Genomic DNA, 24,622 nt, shown 5'->3' with positions numbered 1-24,622 from the left:
CAAAAAATGTTTTATTCCATCCGTTCGCCCATGTAAAGTGAATTTGGACTTGAATATACTATTTTAACTCGTTAACTCTTTCTCATTTGAATAATTTTGAGTTGCGTGTTGCAGCAAGGTTTTTTTGTTGTTTTACTGTACACAACTTTACAGGAGCACACAAACAACCAGCAGGATGTGTCAGTCAGATATAGAGCATCTATACCCCTGAGAGCACAAAGAGGAAACAATGATTCAGAGCTAATTATAACTTGAGAAATCTAGATCAGTCCAAGTACCCTACACTTAACTTTGCAGAGTGAAAATAACGTAAAATACCTCAAAAATTGCTGCACAGTTTCAGTTTGCAGAAAATGTTGCACATTTGCATAGCTTGTCAATCAGTCACGGTTTCAGTTTTTCAAATTGGTTTTTGAGCTCCTCATCATCCGTAATACAAGCAAATGTTGGTCTTCTTGAGATGATTTGCTACCCATTGTTTGAATAACACTCAACTCTTTACATATAAAACAACCCCTACTTATCATAACTTTTTTATTTGCAGAGAAAAATATTCTTTATATTCGGGCCAATATGGCACACAGTTCATATAAAAAGAAAAAAGATCAAGCAAATATTTGATTACTCTATAACGTGTACCTACCCCTAGTTTTAAACCACCAAAATGAGAAATGATGTGAAAAATTCTAAAATCATACCATAACTGTAGCAAACAGAACAAAAATGAATAATTATTCTCAATATTGTAAAGCTGTATGATACAACTATTCCTGTGCATATCTACTCTTAAGTATAAATATGTTGTATAGATAAATATAAATCTTCTGCACTGCATCTTTTTCTAAACCATAACCTAGATGCATATTAAAGTACCCACATGCATATGAATTGCCAACAAATCCTCAGGACCAAGAAAACTCCTCCCGCAACTTGCTGCAGATGTCAACATCCCTGTCCATGGGCAAGTTTGTAAATATATCACCTCTGATATTGTGAATGGGCACTCTGTTAATACACAGGAGGTGTTTCAGAGCCCTGAAAATAAGCAGGTGAGGTGTATCTCATTATGAGCCACAAGGAAACATTGGCCGCTTTAACAGGGAGTGAGGGTGTGGGTAACAGGAGGGGGCATTTCCGATAAGCGGGCAGACCCACCACTACCAGCAACCAAACCTCCCACACAGTTATGGGTCACCTGAAACCACACAGACCCCCCACTTCCATAACCACAGTGCCAGGCAGAGCAGGAAACTGAAAACAAAAAAATAGCCAGGACATTTTTTCGAAAACCACTGCACTGAAAGCCAGCTTTACACCTCACACACTGTCTGCCTACACCACTCACTGAATCACACCACATGTGTTGAATGGGAGGTTATCTACAAATCTTGTTTTAGCGCTTACACACTTAATGAGAAGTGTAAATATTGTTTCAAATAATTCACAAACATAACCTAGTAGCATTATGTGAATGCAGTGAATCCACAGAGCTGAGATCTTCCTCAGCTATCATACATCAAGCGCAGCACAGCAGAGAATGAGAGTGATACTTAAGAGTAACCTTTCCATGTAAACTGCATTAGACACCATTAGGGGAATGTACTAATGGTTCCCAACCAATAGTATTCAGCGTGTGACTCCCAAAATCAAAGCAGTGTCTATGATTCATATATCTAAGGGTGTGTGATGAGTTTTTTCTGTTTTATTTGAATATTTTTAGAGGCCTAAAGAACCAAAATTATCCAGTAACTTGACTACTGGATAATCAAGTGACTTGTTTCTGAAAAAAATAATAATAATACACAAAAAACAACTGTATATAAGTCCAAATGTTTCTCTACTGTGTAGCTGAATATACACTCACTGAGCACTTTATCAGGAACACCTGGGCAATCTAACACAATCCTATACAACAGCTCTGCCATAAATTCTACTTTTACAAAGCTTATACATTTTCAGTCATTGTTGACAATGTCAGAAAGATGATCATTCTACTTTATGTGTATAATATAATTTATGGAGGAGGTATTGGATTGCATTACACTGCACAGGTGTTCCTAATAAAGTGCTTAGTGCGTGTGTGTGTGTGTGTGTGTGTGTGTGTGTGTGTGTGTGTGTGTGTGTGTGTGTGTGTGTGTGTGTGTGTGTGTGTGTGTGTGTGTGTGTGTCATGTGGGACAATTTGAGTTTCGCATCAGATATCATTGTCTGAATGGTAGGCTAATGTCAACATTCCTAACACCATAATGTAATATTACCCTAGCATGCAGTTTTGCAGTTTCCAAGAGGAAAGACCCAAAACAGCAACAACAACAACAACATGGGGACAAACATGCAGCAGAACCAATTTAACCCATAAGACTCCTTATGGGCAAACAAAATGTATTTGTACTTAAAATGCAACAAGAAATAATGCAACAAGAAAAAATAAGCTCTCAAACTTAGCAGCAAATGCCAACTCATATAGCATAAGCATTAGCAGCCAGCTGCCAACTTAATGATAACACACAAACACCAAGACAGCAGAATCAAGACATCTACTCACAATATGCTGGTTAGCACAAGGACTCAGTAGCCTACCTTGGAGAATGAAGCAGTGGTCTTTGGCTCCTCAGATGAGTTAAACCTCTTGGAAGAGAGTTGTAGTCCCAAGCAGAAAAACATCCTGGTTAAAAAAAATCCTCAGACTTCAGCAGTGCGGCCTGCAGCTTATATGACTGCAGAATGAAGCAACATCAAGCAGAAAACATTATTTGCTCCATAAAGTATTCCCCAAACGACATAATTAAACTTTTTCCAGCCTTGCTTACATACAATATGCTACATTAGCAGTAGCAGCAAACAGGGAATCTAAAGAGCAGGTGAAGCATTTAAAGCTTTAAAACCTGCTTTACTGCAAAAGTTCCGGTATACGTTCAAGCAGTCCGTTGCCTGAACTGTTTGACATTAAAGGGTCAGTTCACCCAAATGCTAAGGATCAATTATATAACGCCTAGCCTAGCATGTATTATATTCAGGCAAAAAATTCAACAGTAGCTTTTTTGTCTTGTTTTCAACCGAAGAAATAGGTCCCTGAATGGACACTGTTTCCAGAAAGATAAAATTATTATTTTTAGGGTCCTTAAACTTATTTTATCAGCTATGAGTAGTAGGACACTGTTTCCTGAACAGTTTTGGTTATTTCACATTAGAGATTCATATTTTTTGCTTTTCCATGGCGTTCTCTATGGTTTGAATTCAATTGGAAAAAGATGATGTCACATACTTTGATTTATCAATTAAGATTTGGTAGCATTTTATAAAACAATCAAACACTGTCATTGTAATGTTATCAAACCACAACTAGACAGTAGTCAACCAAGAAGATTAGCATTTTGAGTGTTAAACTATACATAAATAATATAGAAATATGTTTTTTGTCACACTGATTGGTTATTCAGTCATAAAATGAATAAATAAATAAATCCCATGTAGACATACAGTAGACCTACCTGTCAAAAATTTGAGCAAACTTTTTCATTTAAGAAAATTGGAAGTTGTGTCCAAACTTTTGACTGGAACTGCATATTTCAAAGCTAAAAGAAATCCAAATCTATTTACATGTCCAGCTAGTAGAGTGTTTTTTGATTGCTTTTCATCATATCACATTTATACGTGCTGCTTTTGCTTTGAGGTGTACTGCTTTTGCTTTGTCTGTCAAAGCACTTTGTAAACTTTGTTTTTAAAGGTGCTCTATAAATAAAGTTATTATTATTATTATATTGAACAACTCGAAGTAGTTTCATGTTCCTGGTAAATGACATAATAGCATGATGAAATAGGAAAATGGAAAAATTTTACTGTAGATTTTACTTTAGTGAAAGGAAGTAATAGATGCATTTGTTGTTTCTCAGAGCAGCGTGTTCCAAAACTGTGACAGACTTAAAATCTTTCGTCTAACCTAACGAACCAGCCCGCTACACCATCTGTCATAGCTTTTCTGAAATATTTTTCTTAAATGAAATCTAACCTCTGTCATACCCTTTAAAGATATTATTCATAAAATAAATAAAAAACACTGCAATTAGAATGTGTAATTTCCATTTGAATGATAAAACTCAAGCACAAAAACATCAGACACATACAGGGTTTTGGTAAAATATATACTTATTTATTTATTTCTTCATACAAAGAAATATTATGAATGTTCAGTATTTAATCATCTAGAAACATCTGTTCCATTTTGCTCTTGCATTGTGTAAAATTAATTCCTTTGATGTACATACCACAAAATACTTGATTTACATGTCTTTTTCATTTTTGTACATACAGATCTGCTAGACTAAATACATATTATATGTGGGTAAGACAAACATTTCTAACATTTTTAGATCTCAAAACAGGTTGAATAAAACTCAACCATAACCAATGCAGCAACATGGAGTAAACCCATGAGTGCAAGTTTTATTTTTTTTTATTATTTTTTCAGATATTCCCTCAGTTACATGAACCTGGCCAGATTTTAAATGCAGTACTCCATCGCTTACAGGGAAAATGCCAAGAGATAAAGTTTCTTTCCAGAATGTGACAGCTTGGTAAGAGAGACCATCATAAATGCTTTTTTTTTATAATCAAACATTGCACTAAGGAGGGAAGGGGGGATGAAGGCTTTCTCCACATAAATTCTCAGAACGAGTAAATCACTCGCACAGGCAGATTAAAAGTAAAGGATAGCACAACAAAAAATACAGTGTAACAAGCCTCCATCTCCCTTGCTACCCACCATTGGTTTGAGGCTGAACCAGATAGCTGGCTTCTGCTGGAAAATAAGAGAAAAACAGGTGATTTCTGGTCATCATCTGTTTTAATGACAGGAGCAGGCTAACTGTTGGATTGGATAGTTAAAGAGGCACAACATTTTTTTTTTACTTCAAAAGGAAAAAACAATCAAATTGAACTGACAATATGTGACAATCTGACCTTTAAAATTGATTTGAGGGACTTGTGTTAGGAAAGGTTGTGTACATTCAGTCTTAAACACATGAAGCCCTCCTTTAGACGTTAATATTCCCTTCCCATTATCCCTGCATTTTCATAATGGCTACCACATTGAGCATGCATAGCGTAGCACAGCATAATTTAGCATAGCATGGCAGCGTCCCTGTGCCCTTATAATAGCGTGCCACCCGCTGCAAAGAGATGGGGCTGCACATCAAAGAATGATAACTGCACATTTTCTGCCTCTTGCATATCAAGAATTGAAGTAGAAAGGCAAAAACAAAGAAGCAATGCAGGGGGGGGGGGGGGGATGCAGAGATAGCAACTTAAGCTAAAACATGATATCAACCCACGGTTTTTAGGTTTTTTTTTGGCAACGAGAAGAGAGTTGAAATCTGTCAAGGAAAGATGAGACGTGTGAGGATGGCGAGGGTGAATAAGGCATAAAGTATATAGGCCATGGACGATGGCACATGAGGTTTTTCTGATGACACGAGAGAGGTTAGACACTGAAACCCTGCCCGAGGCATTTCTTGCTGTGCTGAGAGTGCTTCACAAAAACCTTTCCTCTTCCTTTGATCTTTTTTGTCTGGGATTTAAGACGGGGCCTGGCGGACTTCTTTTTGAAGAAGCGCTATTTCATTGAGGCGAAGCCTAGTTGTTGTTTGTCTGTCATCTTTTCTATCTTCATGCTCCATTTCTGACAGATATGGCTCTGCTACCTCACGCAAAGATTTTCCATCTTACTGTGAAAACAAGGTAGTCTGCACACTCCCCCTGACCCGTGGTGCTCCAGCTCTGCTCTCCTCAACAAATCAAATGCCTCTCAAGGAAATTTGATTGAGACTTTGCGTGACCTTTGAACTGAGCGGATAGGGCAAGAGCCTGGCTCTGAGCCAACACTGCTTCTAATGGGGAGTAAGAGAGTGGAGGCTCCATCGATCTGCCAGTTACCTTTACCCGATTAGCATAATGTTAACACGGGCCCTTATGTTGTCCAGGATAGGATTTAACGTTTGATAGATGGGTCATTCATTAGAGCAGGCAGCAGGAGCACCAAGAATGAAAGGGCAGCTGTATACTTTAAGCATGAGTGACACAATGAGGATCAATTAGGTCTATTGATCTACCTGTTATTGAGTGGAAAGGGACATGAGGTCTGCTGCTTAGACCGATGCCAGTGTAGGAAAACTGCATTGTAAAAAAAATTAACTGGAGGGTCTGTATTTTAGTGAAACACTTTACAGAAGAATGACTCTCAGAATGACAGGGTTTGAAAAAATGAAGTTATGATGCATGTATGAATGAGGATGCACATGGATAGATGTTCTCCACTTCTCTGTGAGCACTCTGTACCCGTAATATGGTGCTTTTTACTAGGATTTTCCATCCTAATTTCTTCATCAGTCATTGCCATTTTGAAGCACCTATGCTATAAATCCACTGAGTTTACAGGACCACAAGGGAGGAGCGAGAGAATTCAAAATTAAAATGAGGAATGTTAAAAACAACATGTGGGCCAGATGTTATGTACAGTTATGGTTAGGCAGCTTAGTGAATTAATTGCTTAGAAATAAAAATAAATTATTATAAAATAGATTTCTGTACATTTTACATATATATAGCAATATCTCCACATCTTGCCATTGAATTACAGAGAAAAAATAACTTCAACAACTGAAAAAATAAAATAAAAAAAAATGTCTCCCATGATTTTCACATCAATCCCAACCAAAGTTATGTCCAGTCATCTGGTAGAACTTCATGTTGAAGGGTCTGTAGAAGTCCCGTAGCCTCTGCACCACCTCAGGGTTAATGTTCGGGTGGGTCCGCCCTTTGGTTTTACCCAGGCAGTGGGGCTTGCTGCTGCCCTCTGCCTTCTTGAGGCATGGGAAACCCTTGGTCTGGTTGAAGTAAAAGTGTTTGTCTGTGATGATCCTCTTGAGTCCCAGGAAGTCCTGCACACGGCCCAGCTCTCCGGCCGGGTCACTGATTAGCCGCTCGCCGCTCACAAACAGGATCTGGCCCATGGGGAAGTACTGCAGCCAGTTGTCCAGGTGCTTGGCGTAGATGCCGATCTGGATGGCGCTCCATGAGGTGTCGATGAGCCCCGTAGTCCTGTTTTTGAAGGTGAGGCTCTCGAAAGAGGGAATGTCAGGCTTCTTAGACAGTGTCTGTGTGTAGTCTGAGATAGCCCTGGTGACGGGGTCCCTCACTACGACGATCAGCTTGGTGTCCCGGGACATGGCGGAGATCCGGGCTGGAGCCTCCCTGGTTACAAAGTAGCTGGGGGTTTTCTCCATGGTGATCTGGCCCTCCAGGGTCTTGGGCATTAACTCCCTGAAAAAAATTAGAGAGGACACAAAAAGGAGGTTAGGAGAAGGGTAAGGTGGAGCAAGACCTTGCATAATGTAATCAAGTTGATGGAGTGTACTGTGTTCTGTAATCAATGACTCACTGAGCCTGCTTATCCTTATTATAGGGCTCAAAAACCTATTAGTGCAGGCAGCTCTCCAATATCAACATGCTCACTCACTCATAAGATATCTCACTTCTGACAGAAAGCAGAAAACCCTTATTGACTGCACAATCAAGCACAGAGAAGCATTTACAGGAATTTCTAAACCGGACTAACCCTGAATTTAACCATATTAGGGATTTGGGTTTTTCCGCCTCTGCTCAGACACCTCAATCCTCCCCTTTCTAACTGCAGCTAACCTGCTCTGTTAATAATTTTCAAAATGAATAATTTGTTATCATCCTTATAATGCATTTTTAATAAATTATCTCACAGCATGTGCGAATTTCATTATCTGGTGTGTCTTTCCTGAGCTCATCTTTCCCCATACCTCACAGCTGGATGTAATGCTCCAAAGTGGTCAAGTTTAATCAAAATCCACCCTTCCTCTTCATAATATCAGGGCCAAAAAAACACACTCTGCCTTGCTGACTCAGGCATCGCCGTGCCACAGGGCCCCACCCCCCCTTCCGGCCCACAAAACATAAAAAATGCTACTTAAAAAAACGCTACAGTGCTGAAAGATGATGAGGCTTGTTTCAGAAAGGAAATCTGTTTTTTGACAAGAGTGGGTTTGGTTTTGGGTAAGGGCTAGCTGATGGGCTTTACACAGATATGTTACATGCAGACATATAATCAAGTGGTACTTGAGAACAACTAGTTTTGAAGGAAATGTGAACATGCTCCTCTCTCAGCATTAGGTTTCAGAATTGGTGGCCAACCGCAGACTCTAGATTATGGTGGAGGCGATAAGAGCGGTTTGACTGACATTGGGACTTGGATCACCTTTCTGTATTTGGCCTTGCACCAGTAAGAAAACTAGCCTGTGATATACGTGGGATCAAATGTGTTTGTGTGTACTTGAGTGGATGGGAGGTGGTTTGGATTATGGACTAGAAACTACTACAGTTCATTCTGTTTTGTTACAGTATCAGTCCACTTAAAAAGAAAAACACATACAGTCACTCTAGCAGGAAAAAAAAAATCATGGGACAGACTGACAACCAAAACAGAAAATAAGCAGTTTAAAGCACTCAAAAGACGAAGAAACAATGCAAGGGAGAGATAACTGAGGGCATTGGTCTATCAGAGTGAACACACTCTCACAGATAAGACTCCAGTTAGCCTGTTGTTACTCTGAGCCTCGCCTTTGTTGTTAAGGCTAGGGCACTGATACACTATTGTGTAGGCACTACTATTGTAGTATATCCCATTCAATCACTGTGTAATCCTACATACAGAATTTACACACTGAGAAAGGTAAAAGACGTTGAAACTACAATGTTAGACACGTTTCCTGTACTCACAGAGGTCTGTAATGCTCGATTCTTCCCCAGAGCCTCAGCTATTCTTCAGAAATATTCTCTAAAAGCTGGAATGTAGTTCATGTCCATCTAGCTCATGGCTAATTCATGTAACACCAGCTCTCCATTAATGCAAGAACCCAAGAAAAAAAAGGGAATGGTGAGAGAGGAGAGAAAAAATCCAGGGTAACTTCAGGTAACCAATAAAATGCCTTATGGAAATGGTGTTGGCAGATTTGTGTAATCCTAATGCCGTGCCAGTGATCTAATTATGATAATATCAGCTTGATTGCTGACACATCAGAGGGGTGAATGGCTTATATATGGGGGAAAGCAAGGCAGCTCCAAAAGCTCATTAATAGCCTATTGAAATCAAAACAGATATAGCATGTGGTTTTATGCAAGAGCATGACAGATCTTTGTGCCAGCAAACCATTTCTGGAGATATAAATGCAAACAACACATTTCGAGCACATGCACATTCAAAATTCTCTGCTGCAACTAAAAACTGTTTATACAGCTCTCTCGAATACCTTCAATGAAAAGTGGAATATAAAACAAAACATGCTCGACTTAAACTGCACGTCATTCGTCATTCTTCCGATGCACAATAGTGATAGTGCCTGCAAGGTTTTTGTCATTCCTTGTGCTAACATACAAAAAGAGTCCAGAGCCAACACAGAAGAGGCAAATGGCTTCCCATCTAATCCGATTTCAACATGACAATGCGGCATGGAGATAGGGAGGAGGACTGAGTTACAATGTGCATAGTGATAGATTATGCTGATCCAAGCTCAGGGAATCCTTTAAAAAAATCAAGTGTTGGGGGTTGCAGGAGCATAAAACAAGGAGATGGCTGGACAGCGACGAAGAAAGGAAAGTGGTGAGGAAACCCCTAAAAAAAGCGCCAAATCCGCAAGAAGAGGCCCCACTAATAAAAAATCTCCACCTCTGACTTTGCCCACTCTCTCTGCCAAAAGAGGTAAAACCATGGCAGGAAGAGAGAAAAAGAGAGGAGAGGAGGGGAATTTTAGTGGGACAAGTAGCTCTTTGAGAAACAATGCCTATTATGCTCTTTTTTGATTTATGAGGTGCTGCTTTTAAAGATTCCGTCAGCAAACAGGCAATTCTGTGACAACGGGCTCCTCTTTTTTCTTGCTTTTCTTTGAAAGTGAGCCATTGTCCCTGAGCGGTGGGGTGAGCAGGGCAGTGGTCAGGGCAGAGGGGCGGGGATGGGGGCAGGGTGGAGAGGGGGTGGCAGCAAGAGAAGGAGGGTGGCGGGTGCTTATCGGGGCTTTATAAAGGCTATGTAAAGGATATAGATTGAGTGGAGCACTTCTCCGGCCTTCTCAGCCTCGAGTGAGAGAAGCCTTTTAGGGGGTGCTTGAGTGGAACGTGTGCCCAAATTGCCCTGCAAACATCACCCTGTCCCATTTTAGATACAGAGGACTCCACAGACACCACTGTCTAATGTGGGAAACAGGCCAGTAAAAACTATAAATCCCTAACTTGACCTCAAATATCACAAATCAAAACGACTTCCTTGCTTACTCGTACTTTCATATGATATGTATCTTTTTTCCTCCATTTGTCCCTGCACCTTTGTCCATTGAGAATATTTCTAAGTTGAAAGACATGCCAAAAACAGCGATAAGACACAAAGCAGAAGCCCCTTGTCACATGACAGCATCAAACAGAGGCCGGCAGAGTGGCCCTTTGGCCTGTGTTTTAAAGAGCCCTCATCCCACCAGAGATAAACGGCAGGCAGGAAAAGGGTTATTTCTGTCTGATGCTTCTGCCTACCTCTGTCATGTTTGATTTGATGATAACAGGCTGCCACTGAGCTGTCTATGTCACAGAATCCTTGACAAGATGACTAGTTTGCTCATAGACAAAAGGCAAAAGCTATTTGGCGTGTGTCCGTCGATTTTATATTTGATACAGAGCGCTCTCAATTGTCTCATATGTCTGGAAGTTGAAAGGATTTGAATCTCAAATTAGGGTTTGTTTATTTGAATATAGACAAATCAGAGTGCATTTTGTGTCAACCGGCAAAGGGAGGGTGTAACTTTACTCTTATAGGCATTTAAAGCGGAAGCTGTCTGGTTTCTATGGCTTGAAGACCCTGGAGTGAGTGTTATCTCCTTGTGGGAGGTAACATGGAAAAGGATAAATGGGCTGCATTTATATAGTGCCTTTTTAGCCTTTAGAACACTCAAAGCACTTTACAAAACATGCCAGCATTCACCCATTAGCACGCATTCATACACTGATTGTAGAGGCTGCAATGCAAGTTGTGAATCTGCTCATCAGGAGTTCTAATGCTCTAGTGCTCAGTCACACACACACACACATACACACACACATATATACTTCAGGAGCAATTTGAGGTTCAGTATCTTAAGTCTGCAATTAACCTGTATAATAAGCAATAAGAGAACATCAAACAAATCAACCACTCATATACCCAACATGCCAGAGTTTCATTTAGATTAAGGCACTTTTGCCACCACTTCGGTCTCCACTCTTCGCCACATTCTCCTCTCCATTGATCCCCAAGGTTCCCTCGACCCCTGGCAATCAGTCCTTGAGGTCCGATAGCAAAGTGACACTTCACAAGTGGGAAGAAGGAGAGGGAGGAAATGAGGGAAAGCACTGAAAGACCCCCTTTCTTCTCCAAGGGCCTCTTACCCAAGCCCTTCACATGAACCAATGTGTTGGACGTACAAGCGTTTTTCAGGACTCACAAAGAAACATCTTTATTTCTTATTTGACGATAAGCATCTTGAGCACCACTCGTTTGTTCGAGGTCAAACGTGTTGTAAATTTGATCTTTTCAAGCCGGGGAACACAAGCTAATTCAAACAAAATGCATCAGTTTGTAATCTGATACTGTAAAAATCTCTTTTTTGGTGTCTTAGAACCTCTACAGAGATGATACATGCAGATGGGGATGGTTTATTGCATGAATTCATCAGTATGGATGAGTCACTCTTAAATAAAAACACTGTTTCTGTTTAAAGCTCTCAGGTCACAGTAGAGGAAGCCTACATGCTATGAAATGGAACTGACTGAAGAGAGCAACATGTTTATGTAACACACACAAACATGCACACACGCATCAGACCATGGTCACTTTTGGAGATATTACATTCATTTTCTGGAGACTTACCCTCAGCCTAACCATAACCACTACTTGCCTAAACCTAACCTTTACCCTAACACAGCTTTTTGCCCCCAATTGGACAAGCTGTCCGCAATTAACTGGTCCTAAGTCTGAAATTTGTCCCCAAAAGTAGCCTATAACAGACCACACATCACACACACACAAACTATGGCTAGTACTGAGGGAGGCTTGCTCACTGAGTATTTTTAAAGTAGCATCTAAGCACATACAGAAGCCAGACGTTTTGAAATATGCTCCAATGTGCCTGGAGTCTGACATTATATTTAACCACAGAGCATGACTTTGGCTGTAAATTACAAAGAATAAAGAAGATGGTTTATGGTGAAGTCTGCCCAGGCCACTCCAATGCAGAGAGGGAGAAGAGCTACGGCTGCAGTTACAGAAGTTTCATCTGGTCTCTCTTTCAAGCACTTGGAGTGGAGTCCAGGTGTTAGTATGTGGCCACTTAGAGCTTTTTGACAGTTCATTTCCTGGCTGAGAAGACCCAGAGATCCCTGCTTAAAATTGAGATCTTGCAGGAGTGTATGCTAAACTGGGGGTAGGGGGGTCATTGTATATCTGTATTGTATGTCACTAGTTATGTGTTTTGGTGTATGCTGTCTATACATGCATGCATATCTTTGACCCTACTGTTGTATCTGTATCTTTCACACCAGCATGTAAGTTAACACCCAACACTTGCAACATAATGAACTCTAAGTGATGCTACAGCTTCATCAAACTGATCAGAGTCAACTGTCAGTGTTCCTCCTAAGCCTGTGGTTTCAAATTAACAGGCTTCACTGAATAATGGTGTCACTGGAAACTAAGGAAGGTGGTTGAGTGGAAGCCCCCTCCGAATCATCTGTCTGCAATAAGGATTAATAATGCAGGCTAGCCTAGTATCACACACCCAAACCTGGATGGCGGGGCACTGCATGAGATGGTGCATATCATGCGACTAGAAGGAGGGAGGAGTGCTCTTTGAAAGCTGAATTCCTCCTCCAGATTACTGCAAAATCTGTTGTCAAAGACACCTGTCAATATAAATTGAACTACTGCAGACTGATCCTGCTAGAGGAATGGGAGATCAAACTCCTCCCATGTAGGTTTTAGATAAAAGTACAATCAGTAGATAGAAAAACACATGTAGGCGTTGGTTTGACAGTAATTCATTTCCACTAACAAGATCTTCATCAACAGGAGAGAAGGAAGGCTGTGGGAATGACCAATGAGCTCACAACAGGGTCTTAGGTCAGGCTATAAAGAAGAGGCTACAAGTTTAAGATTTTCCAGAGCAACATATAGTTCAACGAACTGGTAGGAGCTTATGTCTTGTTTCTTGCTCAGTGACATTCTGACATCCAGACTCTTTACTGCAGAGCTCATCGGGTTGATAAATGCAGCTCCCAGATCCTTAACTTCATCAAGACGTTGCACTATGTCAGAGCAGCCTGGGAATCTACTGACCCTCCATATAAACAAAACAGTTAAGCCGACCGACGCAACCCGTCCATCCATCATTTTTCACTGGAACCGGGGAGTCATGCGCCACAAGAGTGGAGCATTTTTTATCGTAGCGTCTCCTACAACCCGAGTGTTTGTGAGAGAGTGTGTAGGAGAGGGAGAGTGAATGACAGAGGGAGGAAAGACAGGGAAGAGGGAGAGAAGGGGAGTTAGGCCTTGTGGTCACAGACTATCCAGACTGGTTTTGGGCTCATACCCAGCCTGGTTTTGGATGCAACATCAGACACAAGTAAAGTAGAGTAAATAAATAGAGAACAAACCACCACATATAATGCTATGGACTACATGTCAGACACCCCAACAGCATATTACCCCCAGCCACATCCTAAGATACCCCCCTCTGTTGTGTCCTGAAAATACTTAAAGTGAGGTTGAGACATTTTACTCTACACCACCGTGGTTGCTTTGCGATGGGTAGCATCGCACAGGCGTGACAAGCACAAATTATTAAATTCAATACATAACTATATTTTTTCTTACACAGAAAATCTGTTTTAAGTATATTTGTTGCAATTTGGCACCTTTGAAAAACAACACAGGAATGTGTGGAGCCATAAGGGTTCTTAAGCCCAGAACCACATCGGCCTGTGGCCATCGACGGCTGCCTGGAATTACTGAGTGTTAATAACCCTGCAGTGAAGCGAGGGAGCCCACCATGTGGTATAAATAAAACAGAGGAGTTGGTGAAAGGGATGGTAGAGGGTAGAAAGAAGAAATACCTCCTCCCTTCCTCTCATGAATGAGCAACAGCACGCCTAGAGAGATGTCCTTTGTTTATTCCAGCTTTTAAAGGATGGTGTAGGAAAAGCCTCATTTTTCTGGCTTTAAAACAGGCGAAAGATCCCATCATTTTGGTAACATCTGACCACTTTGTTTGACATGCCATACAAGATGAGTCACCTGACACTGCCGCAACGATCGGGCTACTCATTGTGTACGCCTCACGCCACTCGCAAACATGCCAGCGGACACAATCACATCACTCTTTGAAATCGGCCCACTTGGCGATATTACCCATAATTTGTTTAGCGCTAGTAATCCTCACTAATCAGTGTGTTTACTTTGGTGGTTTGCTGAAGGTGTTAGCCCAGAACTAGCCACACATTCCACCACTCCATCATCATCAGGCTGCGACAGGCTGACATCTCAGGGCGAAATAAACCGATGAACCATGAAAGGATAAAAAACAACACAGCAAACAATGAAAGGCTGCAGGTGAAGACTGTGTATAAAGTGTGAGTGTATGTGTGTGTGTGTGTGTGTGTGTGTGTGTGTGTGTGTGTGTGTGTGTGTGTGTGTGTGTGTGTGTGTGTGTGTGTGCATTTCTGGGTACTGTTGTGTTGGTGTGCAGGCAGAATCAGCCATTCTGACTGATTTCCTGACACTTGACATGCACCAAAAGGCACATGACTCCTTGATCTAGCTACAGCAAAGATGAATAAAAGATGAAACAGACTCGAGAAGAACATACATGCCACCACCCCCACTCCCCAGACGCACACACGCAGTCACACACATGCACACAGAAAGACAGAGAGGGAGCGAGCGAGCTACTTTGCATCCTGTTTGAATTAGCTTTCATCCGTAACTGCCTGCACACCTTTTTGAAGACAGGTGAACTACAAAGTACGAGAGAGAGAAAGAGGGGATTTCCTCACTACTATATGTCACTCAGTGAGCAGAAAACCATCTTCCTGTGTGTTTGGGCTGTTATTTTGCTTCCATTACTCACACTGCAGCTGTTCTGCAGGTTAATGGTTTACAAAAATTCCTGAAGACAGCCTGCCTCCTGAGTGAACATATAATTAGCTAAATTGAGTAACGATAGCACCAGTTGTGACAATTAACCTGATCCTTTCAGAGATGGAAAGAGTGGCAGCAGCAGTCCTGAGGCGATCCAACAGTTTTCTTTGGATTTGAGCCTAGACGTTGTCTCCTACAATATCTCCAAGCACCCCGAAGACAAGATAATTATTGTTAAGAATAACAGGCACTGTGTCAACCATTTCTGATGTAAAACTACTGCCAAATACAGACACCGGAGCTCGAAGTTCAAGGTTTCAAGGTTTCATTCTTTTATTCAGGGAATGCCGAATAGCTGCAGATAATAGGTCGATGACAAATGTTTTCACTCCTGCGTTGTATTTCCATCAGTAAGCCTCTTGATTCAAAGTGAAACAAGATCTATTGTAACTCCGTGCCAGAGAAGTAGCTATTGTGTGAAGGGAGTAAAGACAACCAAAAACAACAACAACATTTATTTTTTTTTGAGAAATACCAGCAACGTCAGCCCTTAGTCAGAATATTTTTGAAGTAGTTTTCAGCAGCTAAGTAGAGTATTTTTTTCTTTTTCACTAGATATCCATCACTTTTTATCCTTCTTCCTTTCATTCAAAATTAGAAAGTATTCTTATAGGACACAGTATGTTTTTATATGTTAACAAACCGTGCAAAAAAAAGAGACAATAATGATAAAAAAATAATGATAACAAAAAGCCTTCATTCACACCAAAACCTCACTAGTTCCAAGGCCCACAAATAAGCTTTGCTGCATCCAAAGACACAGAGTGCAGTTTCCAAGACTGCCTGGTGATTCCTATGAGTTGAACAAGGTAGACAAAAAACTACACACGGTGGATAATAATTGGAATTGAGTCGAGTTTGGCCAGGTTGTCCTGGAGTTGAGCTGAAGTTCTTACAGCTCTTATGAGAGAGCCCAACAGCTCTGGGAGTTCATCTAAATGGAGAGAGAGACTAGTGCCGAGCAGCCGCGGTGCAGAGAGACAACTCAAGGCTTCTAATGAGCTCTGCTCTTTTACTGCCAGGCTAATGGAAACCTCAGGAGACCTCAGTCCCTTTCTCTCTCACTCTCTCGCTCTGTGTGTTTGTGTGTGCGTGTGTGTGCGTGTGCGTGTGCGTGTGTGTGTGTGTGTGCGTGTGTGTGTGTGTGTGTGTCCTCCTCTCTCCCAGCGGCAGTCACACTCTCCAGCACCCTAATGGCTACCTCTGGGAGTTAATACCTGGAACAAGTGAGGCTTTGCAGGTTTACTGTCATCACTTTTCTCCTCTTCCTCCATCTTCTCCTCCTCCACTACAGATTCTTTTTCCTTTCTTTGGAAAGCAGAAAGGAGTTCCCCAGTTAACCTATCTTTAACAAGAGTAACAGCAAACGATTAACAAAGCTACATTAGAGTGTTTGTTTCCCCCAGCCTGCAGGGGAACCTTTTTTTAATATGCTTAAGAGTGTTTATTTAGCAGCAATGAATGACCATTAACTCTGGAGGGAGGATGTCTGGTTCTGTTCTGACATGTGTAACAACATCCAAATTATCACCTTGTTAAAAAGAGCCTAATTCACACGTAGCACAGAGGGAGGGTTTGTACACCGCTTTCTCCGTCCTACGCTTCCTTTCTTTCCCCAGAATTACTTCATTAAACTTCTTTATGAGTGATTTTTATTGTTGTGGATCTTGAATTGTGTTTACTTCACCCTTAACAGAGGAGACATAGCAGCAGTCGCATGATTATTCTGCAGGAGTGAATGAGCACAAATAATAGTCCACACTTTTTAAACCACATGTATTTGTGTGTGTGTGTGTGTGTGTGTGTGTGTGTGTGTGTGTGTGTGTGTGTGTGTGTGTGTGTGTGTGTGTGTGTGTGTGTGTGGGTGCTTTTCTATTTGCATCGACCCAAGGAGAAGTGTGTGAATTCAGGAGTGTGTGAATGTTTGACAGAAAGTTCCTGTCAGGCTCCATGGCTTTTATTCTCAACTCCAGCAGGAGGTTCCTGTCTGTGGCGGCCATATTGTCCTCGCTGGTGTGGGTTGTGTTCACTGGAGGTGAGGAGGGGGAGGCGGGGGGTGGCAGGCCACCACAGTGCAGCACTGCCACTCCCCTCTCCACAGGTCTCCCCTTTCACAATTAACCGCTCGTAATTTGGGGATGAAAGCCGCCTTTTCTCTGTTTCTCCACCCCTCAGTCACTCTCTCTACTTGGCTGGCCCATGCCAGCTTAGGCAGCAGCGAGAGAGGGCCTCCGTCTTTCCACGCTGACCAAAGGTTTCTCTGGGAGAGGGCCACTCGTGGTCAGCGAGGCCTGCAGTGAGCCCCGCCCCGAATTGGACAAACCAAGCATGACATGTGACACTATTCTTACACACCAGCAGTGCAAGTGCACAGCTGGAGAATGGAGAGAGAGCGGTTCATTAGGGAAGGATTTGAGGATGATGTTTGGGGGAGGAACTGGGAGGTACTCAGGGAAAACTGGGTACCATTAATCCATTCATTTGGGAACTCAAGGTGGAAGTTTAGCCAACACAGAGGCATGGTTTGAAATTGCTTGTTTTTATAGGCTGTTGGCTGCTGCGGCTGAATATTGGAACGGAGGATGTGAACCTGCTGTCAGCTGTACGGTCGGCTGGCCGGTTGCTTTGTCCCCAAGGAGCCGTGGAGTTCCAGGAATCAGGAAACAGTCGGAGCGCCAAAGTATCTAATCATCTGAATTCAACAATGTCCTCTGTAGAACTGTTACAGCCACTCAAAGATTTACTGCTCTTTGATTGTGACAAATGTAAAGTTTTCAAACAAAACAAAAGAATCGTCCTCATTTACATAACTCAGTAAAACTGCGCTGTCATACTATTGTTTTCTAAGAGAAACAGCTATAAAATGCCCAGTGGGGTTTGTAGGTTCCAGCAGCTTTCTGTAGCTCTGCAGATGGTCAACACACAGACCCTGTCAGCTAGCAGACGTGGGTCTGACCCCAGTCAAAAGCTCTTAACCCATCTCTCCACATTACCTCCAATCAGCCCTGACCAATCAATACTGGCTATCCCAGAGGAGCTGGACCATGGTGACATTTGTGTACGCTGTCTGTGTGTCTCATTCTTTTGTGAACGGAGATGAAAATGATTTGCGGCTTCACAGCTGAGCCTGTCACAACCACGCAGCAGATACATCTCATGACTCGTAACACTTTTCTATACCTTCCAATATAACATCCTGTGTTTGTAACAATGAAGAGTCTGATGCTTTTCACTGACCCTCTATACAACCAGGTGGCCTCTTTTTTGGCCATTGAGAGGAAGGAAGGAGGGCGAGGTCAGCGGCAGCAGAAAGTGGATGGGTCACCTACATGGAAATAGGAGCACCCCTGTGGTGAGCAGATAAAAGGACGTGCACCCATCCAGAACTGTCCCTGACATGGCCAGGGGCAGCAGCCTGACTCCGGCCCAAGAACTACCAGTGGGGGTGGACTGGCTTTTAGATAACAGCTTTCAAACAGCGCAGACTTCCGTAGGCATCCAGAGTCCGATAGCGGAACGTAATTTTTTCCCCCCCCCCTCTTTTCAACAATGATCCACTTGTCTTTTTGTTGTGTGGCACTATGAGTAGCTTTTACAGGCGCTGCTTTGTGTGTCTGTTTACCTCCACAGTGTTTAATCACAGACAGGACACAAAGGTTAAGCAGAGAGACATCCTATTCAGCGATGGTGCCGTTTCAGTCTCAGACTGGAGCCTAAGCTTAGATCATACACCACATCACACATGGAAAGGATGGAAGATTATATAGTTAAGTGTGTGGGCTCCAAGTCGTTTATTGCATTATTGGTACATGACAGTTAAATAACTTCACAACTAGAAGCAAACACTAATGACGATTTCTAAAACATTCCAGTAGAGTAAGCATAATCTTCTTCGACCACCATAACATAACATAATACTCAAACCACGCATATGGCCATGAGTTGTATAACTAGACTCTCTCCAACTCTCGTGTTTAATGCTAAAATCATTCTGAGGGAGGAGCAACAGCGTCAGCACTGCCGGGCCTTGACAGCGAGCTGAGACCAGAGCCCGCGACACGACAGCAAAACCACAGTACAGTAATTATATATCAAAGCCCCTTCATAGCCAATAGGGCTAAATAGAATATGAAGAGAACGACATGTACCGCAGACTGACAGGACGAGATGAGGGCCGCAGTCAACAAGAGTTAGGGGTAAATAAAATAACCAGAAAACTGGAGCAGTGTGGAGGAAATAAGGTTGGCCAATTTCAAACTGTAAATAAATAATTCAATGGATAATAAGATCGAAAGTCTTGCATACTAAGCTAAAGCTAAAGATGACTTTGCTTTTCCTGCTGTTGCCCCTTGACCTACTATTTACTACTATTCTTACAAAGTTTCAAGAAGGGAAAAAATGTCCTTTTCATGGTTTTATAACCTTATATTTTGTGATTTTGACACTTTGTTTCCTTGTTTTAATGTATTCTCTTCTTTGTATCTCTTTCTCCTTTATATCACTTTGTAACTTCTGTTTTGAAAAGTGCATAAAACATAACTTTTAATGTCTCAAATGACACAGTAGCAGATCAAAAAATATACAACATGACTGAGGTTGTTGCTTCACAAAATGCTCAAACTGCTGACCGTGAGCTCTATTAGACACCCTGCATGGTCGTTTAGGAATTAACTCATTGCATTTGCCCTTAATGTATGTGTCGAAGATAAGTACATTTTTTACTTATCGTTATCAGATAACATTAGTGGCACTTTCACCACGTCACTAAACAGGTGCGAATAGAAAATGAAAAAATAATGAACCAATGTCCTTGTTCACATTCAGTCACACTGGCCTGTTGAGCGCTTACTCGCTCTTTCTATGTGTGTGTGTGTGTGCTTCTGTTCCTCGGGACCAGTTCATGCATGACCTCACTGTGAAAATGTGCACCTCCTGATACAAGGACCCCTCGGTCAAAAGCATGAATCATGAGTTTGTGTTCAGCACAAATAAAAACTGTCAAAGTACACCAGAAATACACAATAAGACTTGTTATCACCACCTCCATTCATTTTGAAACTTCTCTCTGCTGCCTTACCAAGTCTTTTCTGCTCCCTCTATGGCTGCATTTACTTGCTGGAATTCCAGCTCTAAATGCACGTCCATTGGGGGAGGCAAAGATGGTGCAAGCTATAGTGTATGGCAGGGCGATTGTGCAAAATGAACAAACAAGAAGAGGTGAGTTACACAACTCCCACACACACACATAACTGTCTATAACCGCCTCCATAAATGACCCTCAACGAAATCAGACCTTATTCCCACAGAGTATATTTCACTGACTTGCAATTCTGCCTCTTTCTATAACATTCCAATGTTTTCTCCAAAGTCATCTCCAGTATCTACTCGTAATGGGACAGTTAGGAGGATCAGCAACGAATGAAGAATGATTTCCTTCCTCTGTCCATCCTCACTCGAGTGAAAGAACCCTGAAAGTTTTTTTTCCCTCTACTACAGACCCTGCCTGCACCAGCTGTCTCAGTGAGACATACATTTTTTCGCTGCAGTTCTTCCATAAACGTTTGTCCACAACCCAATCTGAGTGCACACAGTTTATGTCTCTGAGAAGAGGCAAACAAGTTAAAGGATTGTTGAATAGCATAACCACCACTGTAAAGATATAGCCTACTGTTACACCATAAAATGCCATATATCACATTAAAAAAACATCTGGATTTGCACACTGCAAGTTTTTTTAAACAAGTTTTGTTTTCAATATGAATTGAAAAATAAAATTAAACTCTGAGACTGTGCTTTCTATATGAGGTTATTTCTTGGAATGCACAGCAAAGAAATGGATAAGCTACATTTTTAGCTCTATACTAGTCACGACTTATTTACATGGCTTAAAAACTATTAGATTTCATGGTCTAAAAAGTAGCAGACAGAAGTTTTCTTCCACAATCCCCTTTCCGAAAACACAAGAAATAGGTGGAAGTCTGGTTTGATAACAACCAGCTACAAACTCAAAGCCAGAGACCTGAAGTCAATCTGGGTTTCTATCAAAGCAAGCACATGGAAGTTTGTACAAATCAAGGAGCAGAGTTTTTATTTTGAATGCTGCCAACCCTTGGGTTCCCCATTTGTCCCCTTTTTTCATACATTACTGGGGCCCTATTTAAGGGTCTTGCATATTTAACGTGTAGAATAAAAGCTTGGAGTGAATCCGTTAATTCGGGCGGAAACAAAATCCATTTTTTAAGTCAAATTAGGTTTTACATTTAAAAAATAGACACAACTTTGTGAAACTTTAATCACACTTAGTAGCAGAAGACGTGACATGTTAACACGTTCTAAGTATAAATGTTGACTAATGGCAGAAAATAATTTTAAATGGAAACCAAATACCTAATCAATAAATTGATTCGGCCATCATTAATTTATTAGCCATAATCTAATTCTGCTTATAAGTGAGCAGAAATAAAGACAGAAACGACGAGCAGTGATATTATTCAGATTAAATCGTCACTAAAAACTACATTTAAATAAAGGAGGATTTGTAAAACTCGTCTGTGGTGTTGAGATTTATACTCATTGCTCGACAGTCCCTGAGCTCGTTATATTAACACTTTGTGATGTAAATTAGGAGGATAATGTTAGTTTGTTTCCCTCTTAAGACGTTAAACGGTTTTGTTGCGAGTTTTCTTCTAATTAAGGACCCTCACTTTGTCTTGCAGATCCCATTTTTCTTGCAACGCAGGCTATTAGGCCTGTGGAGGCCATTGACATAAGAATGGTCAAAACCCATTCAGCTCTATTAACACTGTTAAGCTTAATATTCAATACCACAGAAGAGCTTTAGTCTCTTTTTTCAATTCTTCAAAATCGTCTAACAAGTTTTTAAAAATAAACTTTCTTGATTTGATGTGAGATAAGTCAGATTTATGCAATTGTGCCATCTATGTTAAGACTTGAATCACAATGCACTGGGGTGAAGTGTAAAACATGTTTGTTCGGTTAGATTCAGCCATACATGCGATCACTCACATGCAACAGAAGCTTAGAGAGAGCTGAAATCAGCACAACCAGGCTCTAATGTAAACCCTCCTAGTCCAAATAAATCCGATTGAATTTATAAAGAATGGTTCATAGTCGTAACAAACTATTAAAACCAACGATATTCACGTTTTTAATTTGACGAACAAGCCTGAGGACACATCGTCGCCAGGCTGCAGTGTTGCGCGGCGTCCAATAGAGATCACTGCACATCGCAGAAAGCAGGCCAGCCTGATCGTAATGTCCAACCGTGCAGCTTCATAATGTGACACAAGTCAGTACTTAAAACAAAATAAAAATAAATATATAATGTATGAAAAAACAAGTCTGTTATCAGTTCTCAAAATTAACTAAATACATTGATGGAGCACAATACGTTAAAGCGTGTAATTTAATGCGTAAATTGGCATGACACTGCGCCACAACGACACAACCAAAGTGTTGGCTGTTTTTTAATTTAGCTTTAAATGTTTGTTTTTGTATTAAACTCCATACTTGCTGAAAAAAGACATACATTTGTGTACTTTTATGAGCTCCAATTTAGACTCTTGTTAAACCAATTAAGAGATAATTAATTATAGTCTGTAACTGTGTTAAGTCAAGAATTAAATCGACACACAAGTAAAATATTAAAACACATATATCTGATCAATTGATTCGCTGCTGTAGCTAATAATTGCTTACGGATCAATAGCCTAACAGCCTGGCTGTGTTGCAGCACTGCAGTGCCAACTCCCCTTTAAATGAATTAAAATGATCTAAAATGTTTTAAGTAGTTATGTTTTCTTTTCTGATCATGCAAACAAGCGCCAAATAAACATTTTTTTTACCTGTACCACTCCAGTCCATTCTCATAGTTGCGGTCGAAGAAGTGCGGCTCCGCTCCCACGGCTCTGATGTCCGGATGAACCCGGAGAAACTCCAGCAGAGCCCGGGTCCCTCCTTTCTTCACCCCGATGATGATCGCCTGCGGCAGCTTTTTGCTCCCGGAGCCGTTGGAGAAGCTGGACATGGCGCTGGGCTCCGGGGCTCTCTTCTGCTCGCCCCCCATCTCGTCCCAGTCTTCGGCTCTGTCTGTCTCCAGCTCGTTATTGAGCAGGTCTCTGGACACGGCAGTCCTGATGGATGGCTCCTCATAGTCGGTCTCTATATCCTCCCATGGCTGCGGTTTGGCCAGCAGTCTGGACACCAAGTCCGTCCTGCTGCTCTCTGTCCTCTTGCCCACCGCAGAACCAGTCTCCTTGCCCCGGTAACTGTCCACCACCAAACTTGGCATGGTGGAGCAATAGCCCACGCAGGAGTACAGCATGTATACCCAGATTAAAAACATGATGCTGAGCAGTATTAGTTTCTTCTTCACGGGGCTAGACCAGAAGGCATACAGGCTGTGACAAACCAGGCTATATTCCATAAGCCTCTCGATTGAAAATCATATCCCAGCGGCGCATATTGCCTAACTCACTCCCGGTGGCACCTCTGCAATCCTCGCAAAATTACGCACATGCTCACCTAAAAACTACAAATAAATAAAACTTACAAGTAAAAATAAAAATACTAATCTAAATCTAATCGAGGAGGATTATATATCCAGGAATGAGAAGGCATTGAGAACTTGTTAATCATAGTTATGGCTGAAATGTGGGGAATAGTGGAGCAGCGACAGACGCACCGCTGCGCAGCTTCGGGCTCATCTCAGGTTTGTTAAGGCTGCTGGTTGAGCACCAGACCTTATAGAGAGACAGGAGGGAGACTGACAGGGGCTTCAGCCAATAGTTGTACAGAAGTTAAATATGCAGCCGTTTGTTGATACAAGCGGACCAATCAGAGGGAAGCGTGGGCGGTTCTTGCCGTGGGATCCTCAGTATGGAGATGAAGCATGTGAGCGGGACTCTGCAGAGAGTTTGGAAAACTTTCGAAATGGGCACAGAGGCCAGTTAACTCTTGTTTCTCATGTTCCGGCACAGACATATTGTTCAAATGCGTTCAGACGGCTTCACGTGTTTATTCCTGCAGATTTACTTTACATTACATTACACTTGAGCGTGCGTACCAACTTTTTATTTGTCAAAAATAAACTTTGAAATTGATTTAATTGGGAGTTTTGGAGATAAGGAAAAAACGGCAAAATAAATAACAAACAGGCCTACAGTTAAAAAAAAACAAAAAAACACAAGTAGGCCTATTGTGTGATTTAAATCAGACTTTACTGACGAGAAGCAACGTGAGGAGGGCACATACTATCACCTTAAACTCTTATCATTAGGAATTAAAACTAAAACACTAAAACAAACCC

General features: G+C 41.5%; 1 protein-coding gene across 1 annotated transcript; it reads right to left on the bottom strand.

The window, feature by feature from the left end:
- Window positions 1-4,127: 4,127 nt before the first annotated feature.
- hs3st3b1b (heparan sulfate (glucosamine) 3-O-sulfotransferase 3B1b) lies at window positions 4,128-24,023 on the bottom strand. The gene is made up of 2 exons (XM_062443277.1): window positions 23,160-24,023; window positions 4,128-7,316 (listed from the first exon to the last, which is right to left on the bottom strand). The coding sequence occupies exons 1-2, from the start codon at window positions 23,738-23,740 to the stop codon at window positions 6,698-6,700; spliced, it is 1,200 nt and encodes a 399-aa protein (XP_062299261.1). The 5' UTR covers window positions 23,741-24,023; the 3' UTR covers window positions 4,128-6,697.
- Window positions 24,024-24,622: the final 599 nt, after the last annotated feature.

The sequence above is a fragment of the Scomber scombrus genome, chromosome 21, assembly GCF_963691925.1.
Source record: "Scomber scombrus chromosome 21, fScoSco1.1, whole genome shotgun sequence".
NCBI classification, from domain to species: Eukaryota; Metazoa; Chordata; class Actinopteri; order Scombriformes; family Scombridae; genus Scomber; species Scomber scombrus.
This window is presented reverse-complemented; position numbering and strand designations above follow the sequence as displayed.

Coding starts and splice junctions, on each gene's coding strand:
- hs3st3b1b (XM_062443277.1), bottom strand. CDS start 23,740: ATGGAATATAGCCTGGTTTGTCACAGCCTGTATGCCTTCTGGTCTAGC. Junction 7,317..23,159: donor AATGGACTGGAGTGGTACAG/GTAAAAAAAATG, acceptor AATTTTTTTCAG/GGAGTTAATGCCCAAGACCC.